At 40.6% G+C, this 17,698-nt stretch overlaps 1 protein-coding gene across 1 annotated transcript; it reads left to right on the top strand.

The window, feature by feature from the left end:
* The first annotated feature begins 405 nt into the window (after nt 1-405).
* On the top strand, nt 406-11,628 carry zdhhc18a (zinc finger DHHC-type palmitoyltransferase 18a). Its single transcript, XM_037677049.1, has 9 exons — nt 406-983; nt 1,104-1,264; nt 1,506-1,655; nt 5,101-5,238; nt 5,321-5,372; nt 6,159-6,261; nt 6,347-6,459; nt 6,540-6,642; nt 11,216-11,628. Exons 1-9 carry the CDS (start codon nt 751-753, stop codon nt 11,561-11,563), a joined length of 1,401 nt encoding a protein of 466 aa, XP_037532977.1. The 5' UTR covers nt 406-750; the 3' UTR covers nt 11,564-11,628.
* The last annotated feature ends 6,070 nt before the right edge of the window (nt 11,629-17,698 follow it).

Here is a 17,698-nt window from a genome sequence, read left to right as displayed (position 1 = left end):
AACTAATGGTGTAGCAGGGCAGGGGCACTCATTAATGACACATGCAAATCACAGCAATCAGCACGAATTACTACAAAAAAAAGTGTAACTTTACATTGTCAGAGATGAGAAAAAATGTATAAACTGTCAAAAGTTGTATTTCCAGTCACAAAATAAAACTTTTTTTTTTTTTACAATTTTTTAAAATATGTTCCTTATAACACGATTATTGAGACCTTCAAATATGTTTACTAGTAGCAAATCTATTTTAGATGTTTGTCATTTTAGTTCTGATTTGTAAGAATGTCATTGACTTGATATCAGAGGTGTATAGTTAAATTATTTGGTACAACGGCATGCTTTAAAAGACTCGCGTGGATAGATTGTATTATATAATACAACACCTTGCCTTAAACCTACGTCATTACGTCGTGACGTACATTGTAACGGGCGTTTTGATCCGTTGTCTTGCAGTTTGTGCTCAATTTGTTATAGAAGTCGAGTTAAATGAACAGAATGAGTGTCGATAAATACACGCGGTTGTAGTTTAACTACCAAACATGGTCGTTACCTCGGCGTCAACTCGAGAATTGGCTGAACTCATAAAACTGACGTACGGAGAAGGAGAGCACCTTATGCTAGCTTCAGACTGAACGGCAACAGAAGCAGCAGCTAAACACAAATGTCCAGTTTGTGAGTCGTTGGAGGATTCTCTCTCAAAGGCGGACAGCTTTTTGGTGCCTTTTATCGTCAGCTGTGTGTTTTTACCCAATGAAGAATTGTGAGTACCAGCAGATCGACCCACAGGCGCTGTCCGTGCCGCCGCTGTCGGCGCAGAACCACACCGAAAAGAAAGCGCAGCGGTTGCGGAGGAAATGGGAGTTGTTTCCGGGGAAAAACAGATTCTTCTGCGATGGAAGACTCATCCTAGCCAGGCAGAGCGGGGTCTTTCCTCTGACACTGGGCCTTGTTGTCGTCACATGTGGCCTTTTCTTTGTATTCGAGTGAGTAACTTGGAAAACTCTCGTGTTCGACACTTTTCAGAGGCCCTGAACACACCGCGTTGAGTGGATTGTATTTCATTATAATAAATGTAACAACTAACTTATTTTTTTTTCTAACAGTTGCCCATTCCTGGTGGAGCATTTGACCATCTTTATACCTGTGATAGGAGGGGTGCTTTTCGTGTTTGTGGTCCTCTCCCTGCTGAGAACCAGCTTTACAGATCCAGGCATCTTACCCAGGGCCACCGCAGATGAAGCTGCAGACATAGAGAGGCAGATCGGTAACTCATTCAACACACGTCTTGTGGGACAGATGGGGTTAAAGCTTTGCCATATGGAGTCCATGTTGGTTATTGAACCACAGACCTAAGCAGCTTATTCTCTGTCATGACCAAGGAGCACAAAAGCAGGCATAGGTTGATTGTAAACATTTTATATATGTGTTAATTTCATGACAAAGCTTCTTTTAAAATGTGTTTCAATCTTATTGAGTGGCTCCTCTTTGTGCTTCCTCATTTTAAGACACGTCAGGGTCCTCTACATATCGCCCCCCACCTCGAACCAAGGAGATCCTCATCAACCAGCAGGTGGTGAAGCTCAAATACTGCTTCACTTGTAAGATGTTCCGCCCGCCTCGAACCTCCCACTGCAGTCTGTGCGACAACTGTGTCGGTAAGGTTCACATTTTCTGTCAGCAGTTGTCACGTTTGACGCCACATTCAAAGTCAAACGCAGGAACACTGCGTGCAGATGAAAGGCAAATGCGAGCAATAATGGTTTTGCCTGTTTGTGTATTTTTCTGCCTTTTTGCAAATTAGCTCCTAAACCACTTTCTGGGTTCAAAATTGTTGAAAATTAATATTTTAATGTGCCTCTAAAGCTGATTAACGTTTGATCAACCCGCTTCAAGATGACCACCACAGTCAACCGACCAAACAAACACAACAACTTCGAGCACTAACAGATCACAAGATTTTGTGTGATCGTGTAAAAATCTGTAATTTGATGAAAACTGCTGCGACTCGGTCATTTCTCAGCATAAGATTAGATTAGATAGAACTTTATTTATTCCTTGGGAAACTTCAAGGAAATTAAAGTTCCAGCGAGTGTCAGAAAGTGACAGCAAGTATAAATAATTAAAAGTAAAATAATATACACACATACACTGCCAGACCCCCCAAAAAATGTTGCCACCAAAGAAAAGGTCTCACTAATATTTTGTTGGCCCTCCTTTAGCTTTGATTACGGCATGAATTCGCTGTGTCATTGTTTCGATAAGCTTCTGTAATGTCACAAGATCTATTTTCATCCAGTGCTGCAATAATTTTTCACCAAGATCTTGCATTGATGACTAGACACTAGGTGTGATGGTGCATCACTTCACCTGCTTCTCTTCTTACCCTGATGCATCCATCACTCTGGAACAGAGTAAATCTGGACTCATCAGACCACATGACCTTCTTCCATTGCTCCAGAGTCCAATCTTTATGCTCCCTAGAATATTGAAGTCATTTTTTCCAGTTAGCCTCACTGATTAGAGGTTTTCTTAAGGCTACACAGCTGTTCAGTCCCAGTCCCTTGAGTTCCCTTCACATTGTGCGTGTGGAAATGCTCTTACTTTCTTACTAAACATAGCCCCGAGTGCTACTGTTGTTTTTCCTCCATTTGATTTCACCAAACGTTTAAATAATAATCGCTGATCACCGTCATTCAGGATTTTTTCCAGCCACATTTCTTCCTCGAAGACGATGGGTCCCCACTATCCTTTCAGTTTTTTAATAATGCGTTGGACAGTTCTTAACCCAGTTTTAGTAGTTTCTACAATCTTCTTAGATGTTTTCTCTGCTTGATGCCAATGATTTGACCTTTCTCGAACAGACTGACATCTTTTCCATGACCACGTCATGTGTCTTTCAACATGGTTGTTTAAGAAATGAGAAGCAACTCATTGCACCAGTTGGTGTTAAATAACTTGTTGCCAGCTGAAAGACAATCACCCATGCAGTAATTATCCAACAGGAGGCTCGTATCTATTTGCTTAGTTAAATCCAGGTGGTGACTTTTTTTATGGCCAGGCAGTGTGTATACAGATTTAGCAGAATGTAATACTGTATAACCAGTTACTGGCTATTTAAAGGTGGTGGCCGCTGCTGCTTCTCACCCTCTGTTCTTTCTGTTACCCCCCCACAGCGAGGAGTTGTACAGTCTGATGGCAACTGATGTGATGACTTTTAGTTTAAAAACTGGCATATAAGGTGGAGGGAGATGTGCATTTCTTCTAGGACAGCCGTGAATTTAAACGGACTGAATGCTTTGCACATTTTTCTCCTCTCCTTTAGGAGTGCGTGTGCATAAGAATGACACTTTAAGTCGGCACCTGAATCCTTCACAATGGGAATGAAAATCCCTAACGGTTTGAGGAAGATTTTTAATTTGAAATCAATGAGCAAAGTCAGTAGAGACAGGTTTTGTGTGTCATCCATTACAAATTGTAAACCAGAACAGTTGCCGTTTACTAACGCACGTTTTACAAAAACACAAATGAGTTCAGTTAACCCCCAAAATGTCTTTTAATGATGTAGAAATTATTAGACGCGTAAAAATTTAAATGAAGAACGTTGAAAATTAGACCGCCATAATGGGTTTAAATAGCCTTTTTTTCAGTCAGCCACTCCCAAATATAGTAGTGTTGGGGGGGGGGGGGGGTGTCATTGGTTTAGATATTTTTGGTTTTTGTCTCAGAAAGTACCAAATGGTCTAAACTTCCAGGGATGCCACCAAAGCGAGGGCAACAGGTGGCAATGGCCACCTTTGATTTTAGTGTGCCACCAGCACGTTCAGTGGCCACTTAAAACAATTGTGCAGTTGTCAAATTAGACAGCTATAATGGCTTTAAATAATTATTTATTTTTGTATTTTCTGGTCTACCAACTGTAAACTGCTGGTAGGCCAGACCACAACTCTTGCTGCAAAGCCATTTGGCATCATCTTCCTGAACTAAGTCGGCTGTAATCTGTAGATGACATCATCTGGATGGCAACTTTGTTACTCAGAGAGATTATGATCATTCAGAGTTGTCTTATTTCTTTGCCTTTACTCGTGTATACTAAAATGTCTCTGGGTTCAGGGGATCAGTTAATTACAGGTGCATCTAAAAAAAAAAAAATTGAATATTGTGAAAAAGTTACTATTTCTTTTGTCAAACATTTCAGAAAATGAAACTCTCTTTAAATAGATGCATTACACATAATGTGAAATATGTTGTCAAGCCTTTATTTCTTGTGATTTTGATGATTATGTCACAGATAATTAAAAAAAAGCAAAATTCAGTGTCTCAGAAAATGAGACTATTGTGACGACGTGGTGTCCCTGATCAAGACGCCTAATCCTTAATTGCTCTCCGAGTGCTTACATAGCTGCCCACTGCTCCACCTGGATGTATATCTCACGTGTGATGGGTTAATTAGAGAGCTAATTTCATCATTGTATGGGCACATTATACAATAATGACAACACATAGCACTTTACTGTAAACTCATGATGTCACACCCTAATCAGCTGATTACCTCCTGGACATGAGTTACAAATGTGTCGTTTCTCAAATCGAGCCACTCCTGAACCAGAGACGATGTCAGAAGCGTATTACCTGCTGACGAGACGCAGAACTGGACTGTTGCTCTTCAGATGAAAGTAAATGTAGTTTTTTTTATTATCTGTAAGCCATAATCATAACAATTCTAAGACATAAAGACTTTAAATATTTCACTCTGTGTAACTGACTCTGAATGAGTTCCACTTCCTCGAGTGACTGACAAAAATTGAAAATTTTTCACAATATTCAGTTTTTTTTAGATGCACCTGAATATGAACTGTAGATGAAGTATTTAATATTTAGTCATTTGTTTTCCTTGTCTTAACGCCTCACTGACATATAAAAATGAACAAATATTCTGTTTTTACACTTGATAAAAATACAAATGAAATACATTAAATTTGTGTTATTTACATCTTTTGCCTGAAGAATATTGCAAAAATAATGTTTTTGACCTTTTTGTTGTTTGTAAACCAATTTAAAAACTGATTTAAAGGGCTACTAATGTGTTAATTTTATTTTCAGAACGGTTTGACCACCACTGCCCTTGGGTGGGAAACTGTGTGGGAAAACGCAATTACCGCTTCTTCTACAGCTTCATCGTCTCCCTGTCCTTCCTGACTTCTTTCATATTCGGCTGCGTCATCACTCACATCACCCTGCGTGAGTTCTCTTTACCGTGTCGAAACGACAAACGCTCACGGCGACATCGTGTTCTCACGTTTCTGATTTTATTTCTCTCCAGGTTCCCAAGCAGGTAAAAGCATTGTCCAAGCCGTTCAAGAAAGTCCTGCCAGATATCCTTCAAGTCAGCAGAATTTTTATAGTATCAGCAGGTTTATGATTAAACCAGAGCTTTTGAAATTTGCTGCAGTTTTGTCTCAAATGTACTATTGATGAAACATTTCCTGCCTGATAGAGCTGCACCAGCAAAACTCTCAGGCAGATGAGTCTGTTGTGCAGATTTGTTGCTTTATGACCATATGGGAAGATTTCAGTCACTTGACAGTTATAGAAATAAATGCACAATTCCAAAGTTGTTTAATTTGTCGTTCATAACGTAAGTGTGAAATAATGGGTGAGATGCATCACATGGACATCAGTGTGTGTTGGTGTCTATGTCTCTCTGACTTTAAAGTGTATTTATCGAGTGGTCCTTGTCCTTTTGTTGCGCAGCTCGTGCATTTAGACATTAGTTTTCAAATTAAAATGCACTGCACAAATCCTTGTGGGCATTTGGCTTTGAAAAGTCATAACCACATCATGAGCCAGTTTATTTTGTATTTTGCAGAATAATAATCACCAAGACAGCATGTCGTTTATGTGTTTGAATGAGATATTTACATTTCTTAGGTTTTCTGTCGGTGGTGGGGCTAATCAAACGGCTCACTGTGTGTGATTTAAGAAAACATGACGGCAGGCAAAATATTCTGCTTGTTTTAGTGATTTTGAAGTTTTTGTTGTAGTCAACAGTCGTACTATTTCTCAGAACTGTAGCTGTTTGTGTCTTCATTGATCAGTAGCTGTTTGTGTCTTCATTGATCATTGTAAACACTATTACACCTTGACGTTTTCTTCTCCACTGTGGTGGAACTGGTCATTTGTTTCTTCTCCATCTGGTCTCTTCTGGGCCTCTCAGGCTTCCATACCTACTTAGTGGCCTCCAACCTCACCACAAACGAAGATGTAAGTTCATTTTCCTATTTGTAAAGAAAAAAGAATTGTGAATTGTGCACAGGACGTGCACATTAACCGTCATATTTATTGACAGATTAAGGGGTCTTGGTCGAGTAAAAGAGGCGCAGAGGATTCTGGGAACCCGTACAGTCATAACAACATTGTAACCAACTGCTGTGTGACGTTATGTGGCCCCATGCCTCCAAGGTGAGCAACACTGACAGAAACTCATGAGTATATAAAATTGTTATCGTCGTGGTAACAAAATGGCCTGTTTTGTCCTTCAGCCTGATTGACAGAAGAGGTTTCGTTCCTCCCGATGAGCTGCCGGCTGCTCCGGCCTCAGAGACGGAGTTGCTTCCCTTCACAGCCAAGAACGATGCAAACATGGTAGGATGAACCGGCTCGTGGTCCCTCTCCAGTCCCGACTGCCCCATAGCTGCTGTTTGTTTGTTGTTGTTTTTTTTTTAGCTTCCCTTCTGTACTGACTTCCTCACCCACATGTGTCCCCCACCCCAACATCCAGACCTCCACCTTCAGTCCCTCCAGTAGTGCTGAACCCATACGGTCCTGGTTCTGTGTTCCCAGTGGTCTGGATTTTGCACATTTTCCCGTGGATTATCTACTAAAACAGACTTGTTGTTTTTCTCCTGCTAATTCACAACCGAGTTCTCCACAACGACCTCAGTACAGTTTTCTGAGTAAAAACGACAGAGGCTTGAAAAGTTTTAGAAAAAGTTTTGAAATCTTATTTTGTTTTCTGCTGATGGTGTAATATTTATGTTCAGTGTAGTTTCTGAGTTGATCTCATTTACTGTAGAACAGGAAGCCATCTTGTTTGTGGCTCGTTTTGATCTGTTATTTTTAGACACCAAGAAATTCAACTCATTGCTGTATAAAGTTCTGTGATGCTGAACTACTGAGTTTTCTGTTGGAGTCCAGGTTTGTGCACACAAACCAGCTTTCTGTTACTCTTTTTAATAAAGTAAAAAATATTTATTTCATAGTGGCACTTTAATACTATCCTTTATTTTATGCCTTGAATATATTTAGTTTGCCTTGTTTGGTTTATAAATTGCATTCTATTTATTTTTACATGCAAAGACTTCTTTTAGATGTTTAATAAACATTATTTTTGTAATTTTCTGTTTGTTTTATTTAGTTTACTTTTTAAATTAATGTCTGTACCCAGTCATGAACAGGCGTGAAGAAGTTTTGAAGATGTTTTGTTTATCTTTGTGGATTTTTACATTTCAGCAGGAGTTGGTTGAACACGTTTTTACAGTTGAAACCAAATGTTTTCATACGCTGAATACAAAGACACAAAACCGTTATTTTCTCACGCTGACATTAAATCAGACTAAAACTTTTCTGTTTTAGGTCAGGATTCCCTTTTCAATTTACTAAATGCCCACATAATGGTAAATGGACTGTGCTTATGTAACATCTTTCTATCTTATCAAGACACTCAGTGCTTTACAATCTGTGCCTCATTTACCCATTCACACAGCACTCTACTAGATCTATACAGTTAATTGAACAAATCAATAATTTTCAGTCAGGTCATCTGGACAGTTTCTTTTTTATAGAGACGTTTCGCCCGCTATCCAGAGGGCTTCATCAGGAGTTCCAGTAAACAGTTTCCCCACCAAGCAGTAGACTCCTTAAGTGGACCAACCAGTTTTGCTGGAGCTAAGATGGTTTCTGGGGCCGTCCTGTCCCTCGTCGACTCCTCCCAGTCAGGCAGCCACAGCCAAAGAGGTTCAAGGCAAAAACTCAGCTCCAGCAAAAACTGGTTGGTCCACTTAAGAAGTTTACTGCTTGGTGGGGAAACAGTTTACTGGAACTCCTCAGACTGATGAAGCCCTCTGGATAGAGGGCGAAATGTCTCTATAAAAAAGAAACTGTCCAGATGACCTGACTGAGAATTATTGGATTTGGTACTTGGCTGATTGAGCATGAACTTTGTTGAATTGGAACAAATCATTGTAAAGAGACTAATCAGTGCTTTATCACATTCATACACCGACGGGACACACATCAGAGGCAATGAGGGGTTCAGTGTCTTGCCCAGAGACACTTCAGCATGTAACTGCTGGTGGATTTGAACCCCCAACTCTCTCTTTGGAGGAGGACTGCGCTAACCACTCAGCCACAACTGCCCCATAATGAGAACCTTTTTTTTTTTTTTTTTTTTCCAAAGTTTCAAGTTACTAAGATTATCTTTAACAATCTGGGACAGTCCAGACGATGATGTCATGGCTTTAGGAGCTTCTGATTGTTAGCTGACAACAATCTGTGGATCCATTTTAAGGCAAACTTTAAAGACACTGCTTCTTTGTCTGACAGTGTGGAAAAATTAAAAAATCAGCTAAGACGTCAGCAAGAGTATTGTTGACCTCCACAACTCTGCTTCATCCTTGGGTACAGTTTCCAGATGCTTGAAGGTTCATCTGCTCAAACATTTATGCACAAGTATAAACACCACGTCCTGTCCTGTCTTCATTTAGCTCAGGAAGGCGGCAGGTTCTGTTCCCAAGATAAACTCGTTTTAGTGTGAAACTTGTGCATCAACCCCAAAACAAAAACAAAAGACGTGAAGATGCAGGCTGACGCTGTCATGATCCGCCGTGGTCCTGCACCAACAGTGACTCCAACAACAACATTAAGGATTCAAGGGTATTTATTTGTCATACACGCCACATGTGGTACATGCGGTGGAACGAAATTGTCCCAGTTAGATCCAACAAAAGTCTAAAATGTAAAAGAAAAACAGTAATAAGATCTAAGATTAAGATGAGATTGAAGTGCTGGACAAACCAGGGATAGCCTTAAGTTTTAGAGACGTTCTGTGGTCTGATGAAACTCAGATGAAATGGTTTGCTCATAATGAACATTTGGAGGAACATGGGGGGGCTTGCAAGCCTGAGACCATCATACTGTGAAGTACGGGGGGTGGCAAGGACTGGTGCATGTCACAAAACTAACAGCACCATGAAGAAAGAACATTACGTGGAAATGTTGAAGCAACATCTCAAGACATGAGCTAGACTGGACCCAAATGGGTCTTCACATGGACCCTAGGCTCACTGCCAAGCTGAGGTTTAGGTGTGACCATCACAGAGCTCTGATCAGGCTCAGAGAAAACTTGGCAGAGCTGTGAACGAGGAGGCCTTCACACCTGACTCCGTTCCACCGGTTCTGTGTGGAACAAAATTCCAACAAGAAGCTTATGGAAGGAGACGAGAACGATTTGAGCCAAGTTGCTACAACGCTACCAAGTATGTAAAAATGTGACTTTGAAGAAAATAATATAAAGTCTTTTGTTATTTGGGCATTAAGTAAATAGAAATAATCCAAAGTTCAGTCAGGTCCTCTGGACTGTTACGTTTATCGTTGAGATCAGTCCAAGGAGCCACAACAAACTCAAGTACTCAAAACTCAACACATAGAAGTAACTTTGTGAATCCTAACTGACCTGAAGTCAGACAATAAATAACTTTGTGTCTTTTTATACAATGTGTGTAAACAGCTGTAACGAACATGCGATGTGTTTCAGTGTTGTACTGTATCTGTTCCTGCCAGGAGGAGAACTGTCAGGACTTTTCTGTGTCCTGCACGTCCTGAAGGGTTCTGCTGCATGTAGATGGTGGATGGTAAGAGCAGGGCTCCACGTTAAACCACTCACAGCCTCTCTTCTTCACTGTCTTCATACGGTTGTTCAGACGGCTAACTAAAGCAGAGCACAGCTTGTGCAGATCCTGTGATGGGTTTGTGTTGATTGTTTCTCTGCATGCTTCACGGCCACTCGTTCTGTTCCTCTCATTAACTCACTCGTCTAAGGGCGGTTGACCTTTTTGTCGTCGACTTACAGATGTTCTGCTGTCGGTATGTTTCTGTGCATGAGTGGTGACAAACACGCAGCTCTACTCGTTGAGTCTGAAACACAAGCTGAATTGTCTTTCTGTGCACTGCCTTTTTTTTTTTTTCCAGGAAAGTTGGGAAGTTCTCAAATGCAGCAGAAAGGTTCCTCTGTCATTTCTTATATATAAAAGTTTTAAATCCTTTTTTTTAATTAAACCTGCATCAGAAATGAAATTTCAGTGACTTAATGCAGGCCTGTCACGATAACAAAATTTTCTGTGCGATTAATTGGCTCAGAAATGATTGCGATCAACGATAATATTGTTTGAAATTTGACAATAATTAGTAATTATTGTCAATTTTAATTAGAAATGTTGGTTAATTTTGTGTGTAGTACCTTTTTTTTTTACCACTGGATTGCAGTATAAGATTGTTTTAACCGAAGGATGGATAGTGAGGAAGCAGCAGCGTGTCTCTTTAAGAAAAATGGGAGAGAGGCCCCTTGACATGACATGGGCTGTCTCTTGTTCCTGTTTTTCGGTTCTCAAAAAGGCACAGGCGTCAACCGTGAATTTTGGAGCTTTGACAAGATGGAGGACCATCCAAAAATGTGATTTTTTGACGGTTAAAACAGATTTTCAAGAGAAAAGAGAAAGGGAGGGGTCAGTGAAGAGCACCGGAGTTGAGCCTTTTGTCATCCAGTGTCTTCAGTAGAAAGAGAGAGACACGAATAAACGATAAAGGCGATAAATGAAAATGAGGTTGATAATTTTCATTTATCATGCGGTTAATTGATTTATTGTTTATCACGAAAGGCCTAACTTAATGTATTAAACACAAGTTTTTTCCTCTGAATATAACAAGTTTTATATGTTGGCGGTTTTGTTGCATTTTTAGAAAACTTCCCAATTTCAGTTGTTTGATTTGTACATGAATGTCGTCATTTCAGAGGCAGCAACTAACTCACGTCATGCTTCTCCATTTGACTCTTCTGTCCTCATCGGGCCTCGTGTCTCACTGTGATGCCTTTCCTCCACATCATTTAAACTTCAGCTCCTTCTCGTGGCCTTGACATCTTCATCTCTCTCTCTCCACCCAGTGCACTCGGAGCACAAAGGATGTGTTGGAGAAGATGGTCAACTCCTCTGACTTTCATGGCCTGTGCCCTGCAGGGACCCCAAAGACCTCCCCCCTGGTCCAGGAGGTTCCCAGCAGCGCTCCAGCAGAGCCCTCCTCGCTGTCCGCCGGCTGCTCGCGGCAGCACGACGGCCAGGCCACGGCTCCTCGTTGTCTTCAGTTCAGCGAACGCAGCAGGAGGGACTCGCTGCACTCCATCAACCCAGCCTTCCGCCTGGCTTCTCCGTCGCCGTCGCTCAGCCGCAGCGCTCTGGTTCTCGGCGACGCACCCGACGTCGGTTTCACCCCGTTGCACCGAGGGGAGTGCTGACGCTCCAGCTGCACGCACTGCTGCTTTATTTTTAATCACCCAAAAGTGGTTCTGGATACAAATACACGTTCCTCTTAGAAGTCATGATGCATGATGGGATTTAATGTCTCCAGGTGTCGTTGTGAAGACTTACCGAGTCGTGTGAAAACACAGTAGAGATCTATTTTTAAAATATTTTTTCCTTTTTTTGGACACGGAGCATCCCTCCACACCTTCAGCACAACCTCAGTGTTTAAGTTCCAGCAAATATCTTATGCAAACTATGGTTTAAATGTAAAATGACGAAAACTTCAACTCTAAATGTGTTAAAGAAAGTTAGAATTTATAGTTTGGCTAGAGAGAGACATTTTAAGCCTTGTGTCCTGTTTGTCGTCATCTGAATCCATTTACCAGAAACGATCTGACAGGTTGGAGACAAATTATTTTTGAAGGGAATGAAATGTAATTATTGCTGCATGTTCAATTCTCTTATATAGTCTCGTCAAAGGTCAGGAAAAAACTAATTGGATACAAATATTTAAAGTATAAACACTTTATTTGGATATTTTTATGTATAACAAAGTGAAATGGGTTAAATTTAAGAAGCAACATCTCCGTGTGTTTCATATTATTTCCCTTTTGTCCATTCTCTAACACTTGAACTATCAGGATGCCGCAGCGTTGACGTCACATTTACCGTTTTGATTTTGCTCAATGTGTTTTGGTGTGATCGTCTGGGACGCTCCTGTTAGTGCGTTGTTGAAAAGCATGCTGCGGCTGCTGCGCAGGTTTGTCATGTTGAGTAGGACTGCAACCTTCTGATGCTCCAGCATGAAACTTTTATCTTTGTGATGATGCAACACTCTTCATTAGAGTAAATGTTGGCGTGTGCCACCAGAGGGCAGGATGTGAATATCACTTTGAGTTCAGTCCTACAACAGTTTAGGAGAATTGCCTTTTTTTTTTTTGTAACAAAATGAAACTACAAATATGAGTTTTGCACATTTCTCTGTCTGCAGCGAGGCCTGTAGAGTGTGTAGATGATCACAAGCAGCGCTCGTAGTAAAATATTTGTTTTTTTGTAATTTAACAATGAAACTAACATTTGGTTAGTAAATATGACAAACTTTGCCCTTTTAAAGCTTTGTTTGTCTTCATTTTTGGAATAATAAAAAAAACGAGTTTGGATTGTTTGAAATAGAGATGTGTTGAAAGGTACTGAACAATAAATATCTTACCTGTTGTAGATCTTTGCTAAAAGTCTTCTAAAAAAAGTCTTGTTACTGTGACAGGTGAGCATGTAATTTGAGTTTGTGTTGTTGCATGTGTTTGTTAGCAAAATAGTTCATAAATTACTGGATGAATTTTTATTAAATGTACAGAAATTAATCATCGGATGAACTTATACAACTGATAAAATTTGAGTCATCCTGTTTCAAGATGGCCACCACATCAAATGAACACCAAAACACAACTACAACTCACTCAGTCTTACAGCTATTAAGCTAAAAGTCGCCGTGGTAGTAGCTGAGACTCCTCCCCGTCACACACACTGAGCACTATCAGATTGGGCACATTTCTTCAAGGGATGCTACTTTCACTCTGGCCAGATTGATGAGCTAGTGGCTAGTCTAATGGGCTGCTGCCATCTTTGAACAAAGGCAGTCTTGAAGATTTTATTGCAGTTTTTTTAAACAGTACTTTATAAACCTTTACCAAAGTCTGTTTCACTGGACGTGGTTATCTTGTGCGAAATATTAAACTACTGATGGGAAAGCTACAGCTAGATGCTAGCGTTGCTCCTGGAAACAGCAGTACTGTTTTTAACAAAGGTGATGTGAAACTGATGGCAATGGGAAGATCTTAAACTAGCTCTTTAGACTACACAGTAAAACATGTTTGTTTCCCACTTTGTTTTGTTTATAAGTTTATCCAGAACCGTGTTGGAGTGAACTGGCCAAAGCAAAGGTTGTGTGTTCTGACGTCTCCCTCGTGAAGGAGCTGTCGAACACGTGTGCTCGTCCTGTAAAAACAATGTACTGGTTTCCATCAGATACACTCAGCATGCACCATAACTGAAGAAAAGGAGCCAGCGACTCGAGCCATATGACTTGACATATTTCTTTTTTATTATTATTAGTCAAGAGAACAAAGTCAAGAGAGTGATAAATTATTTCTCCAGTATTAAATCATTCTCTGTTTTGCATTGAATCATCTATAACAACTATAAAGAACAAAAACCACCTTCAAAACGATAACTTATTTAATTCACTACAATTTCACAAGTTTTATTCTTAAAAAAAAAATGTAAGAAGAGCAAAATGATCCTTGAACAGCATTTTGTTTTGGAAACACAAGATTGAAACACGGTGGGATTAATGGGGTTCTTATTATTTTTTATATATATATATATATACATCATTTCACTTCCAAAGACTGAAGCATGTTAGGATATTTTATTTAACACAACAGACAGTAAAACATCTGGCTCCCAAGTTGTAAAGAAGAGAAGAAAAAATTGTCATTACCTCATTAGCTTTTATCACATCACAGCTAACTGTTCAAAATAGATGAAAACTGGAAAAAACAAGTTTAAACTGTTCATTGAGCAAAATGAGATGAGCTGATGTTTCTTCATGCTGCACATCTGTTCAGATGTCACCAAGTTGTTTGTGTTCTGAAGGTATTTATTTTTTTACATTTACCTTCTGGATACTTTGTGCCAATTTAACTATTCATATATCAAAACATTTGGCTCTATTTGGATTGCTGTGTTATGACTTTTAGTACTAGTTGTAACTTGATACTTTAAAAAAAAGCTACTTAATGGAGATGTTTATAGTCTACCATCAGTCGGTGTTGAACTCTGGTGCAGTTTGTGCAGATGAACTCAGCTCTGCTCCCCAGGTGTGTACAGCAGTCTGTCCGTCCGTCCGTCCGTCCGTCCGTCCATCCATCCATCCATCCATCCATCCATCCATCCATCCATCCATCATCTTCCACTTGTTCCAAAGTTGGGCCGTGGGGTCAGCAGCTTGAGCAGGGAGGCCCAGACCTCTCTTTCCACAGCCTCCTCTTCCAGCTCTTCTGGGAGGATTCCAAGGTGTTCCCAGGCCAACCAAGAGACATAGTGTCTCCAGCGTGTCCTGGGTCTTCCCCGTGGTCTCCTCCCAGTTGGACATGCCTGAAGCACCTCAACTGGCTCCTCTCAATGTGGAGGAGCAGCGGTTCTACTCTGAGTCTCTCCCGGATAAATGAACTCACCCTACCTCTAAGGGAGAGTCCAGCTACCCTGTGGAGGAAACTCATTTCAACCGTATCTATCCTCGATCTCATTCTTTCGGTCACTACCCAGAGCTCACGACGATAGGTGAGGGTAGGAGCGTAGACTGACCGGTAAACAGAGAGCTTTGTCGTGCAGCTCAGCTCCCTCTTCACCACAACGGACCAGTACAGAGTGCAATACTGAGGATGCTGCACCAATCTGTCAATCTCACGCTCCATTCTTCCCTCGCTTGTGAACAAAACCCCGAGATACTTGAACTCCTGCACTTGAAGCAGAACCTCGACCGGAGAAGAGCAATACAAGAGAGCGATCTGTGTATATATATATATATATATATATATATATATATATATATACACACAATATAAAGCTTGAAGCGCTTTAAGGTAGTATTTCATTGGGCTGGGACTCTCGGGGGGCTATTTGAAGATGCAAAATTGTGAGAAATGAAGCAAACCTTCATCAACATGTTTGCATCAACTCCCAGTAAAATCTCTGCCAAAATTTGCTGGTGTTTAGTCTAAATAAATAAATAAAAATAAATAAAATTCTAGCACTCTAGAATTACAACAACAAACCTGAGAAAGGTTCGTAATGGATTTGAGATGCTCTCGATTATTTGACCCTGTGAGGAACATGAGAACCCCGTGCATGTTTCAAGACATTCTGGAGATTTCTTTGTGAAGGCTGTTCACAATTTGCCACCAGCTGTGGCAGCCTGTAGTGAGATACTACCTTCAGAAATTTCCTCCACTCCTTTAGTTCATTTGTTTTGGTCTTGCTGTTTTTGCCTCAACGAGTGTGTTGCAGTGGTTTTGGCTGTTAGTGGTCTGAGCTTGTGGATCGTTCGAGTCCTTCCTGCAGGTGCTCACTGGCGTGTGTGATGCTCTTTAACCCCAGTTCGTTTGAGCAGAACAGGCCAACCAGTAAGAGCAAGATTTATTTTATATAGTTTGGCTTTATTTTACTTTACAAAGGTTGTAATCTCAAAGAGAGACAACTTTAAAAAATAACTTTTGTGTGACTAATCCAAAGAAAACTTATTTTGTTTGGATAATTTCTCCTTATTTTCCCATAATGCACGGCACAGTAACCAAAAGGATAGGTAAACCCATCTTTTTCACCTCGTAGCAAAAAGTTCTCACTTTTCTAAGTACCAGTTTACCTCTGGCTGTCACCCTCGACGTGACTCACTGCAGCTCCTTCCTCTTTGCTGAGCCTTGTTTGGCTGTGCAGCTGTGTGTCACACACTCTCACAAGTCTTTTTCTCACCGCTCTCTGGTCTGAGCAGAGCAGGAGCGAAGTACCTCTGCAGACAAAGCAGGTGACTCATGGGCAAAGCTGTTGTGGGCTAACAGCGTGTGTTTCTGCGTGGAGCATTGAGGCTGGATATAATTAACCCGGTGCCAAGCAGAACAAACCAGCCTGCAGGAGATTACAGTTCGTCAACACTCACATTATGAAACACAATGCAACCAAAGCCCACAGGTAATATGAACGCAGAGGATAAAATGTCACACATCTATTATATTATGTGCATTGTTTTGTGTTTAGTTGAAAAGAAATGCTGCTAAATGTTCGCAACAGAAGCAGGAAGTGTTTGAGATCTTAACAAAAGTCAAATTAGGTCAAAATCCTGCAGCTATGAAGCTTGTCTACAGCTGACTAATGTTTGGAGTCACTCTAACCCACTGTCTGCCACAGCTAATCAACACTCGTCAACACAAAAATGACTAACAGCTGATTTTGCAGATACTGAACTAAAATCTCTCATGCTGCTGTATCAATACACATCTACTCACAACAGACTCATGTTCGGGCTGCTGTTTAATACACCGTTTATTTTACATTATTAGTGTTTAGCGTATAGCTTGGCGTATATCTCACATCTTTATACTGTTTCTTTTTATATTTTTGATATATATGGGTGTAACTGGGACCTTGGGTACACAGTTTCATTCCACCTCATGTACCACATGTGATGTGAATGACAATAAAGAACCTTGAACTTGAAAATGGGGTGTGTTAGTAGCCGAGAGTCATCCCCAACACGTTCTCTGAGCACTAACCAATGTAGCAAGATCTGTTAATAAATCTTTGCGATTAACTATTAAAGTAAACTGTGTTTGACTTTTAGCAAAATATGTTGTGAATGAGTGGATTGATTTTATGAAATTCTTAGAATGTAAATGCTGAATGTACACCTACCAATGATTAACTCTTAGGAAAAGCCCAATTCAAGATGGCTGCCACAAGCAACTGACCTTAGAAATCTCAAAAACAGCTACGATTCAGACACTTTTACAGATACTGAGCTAAAATTGGGCGTAGTAGTAGTAGCTGAAGGTCATTCACAACACATAATCTATAAGCTCTACACATATTGCGCAACATATTTGCTTAAAACGTCGACATTAGCTGTTATAGAGCATCAACATGTGGCACGGGGCCTGCACAGCTGGAGAGAGAAAAGCTCTGCAGAGAGTGGTGAAGGCTGCACAGAAGTCTGTTGGAGTCAGCCTCCTCACCATCACAGACATCTACACCTCCAGATGCAGGAAGAGAGCCACTTGCATCATGAAGGACCCAACTCACCCAGCACACACACTTTTTGCCCCGCTCCCCTCAGGAAGGAGGTTGAGGAGCATTACGTGTAGAACCACTAGACTGAGGAACAGCTTTTACTCTGAGGCTGTTAGACTCATTCCTATCCAGAAAAATCACTGCAATGCACTTTAATTGCACATTTGACACTTTATCTGTGCTGCTGATTTCTTACCCGTAAGCTGCTGTAATCATACCCATCTGCTCACAACAGACTCGTGTTCAGGCTGCTGTTTAATACACCATATTATATTAAATTATTATTG

This window comes from Nematolebias whitei, chromosome 5, assembly GCF_014905685.2.
Source record: "Nematolebias whitei isolate Nwh7 chromosome 5, NemWhi1, whole genome shotgun sequence".
Classification (NCBI taxonomy): Eukaryota; Metazoa; Chordata; class Actinopteri; order Cyprinodontiformes; family Rivulidae; genus Nematolebias; species Nematolebias whitei.
This window is presented reverse-complemented; position numbering and strand designations above follow the sequence as displayed.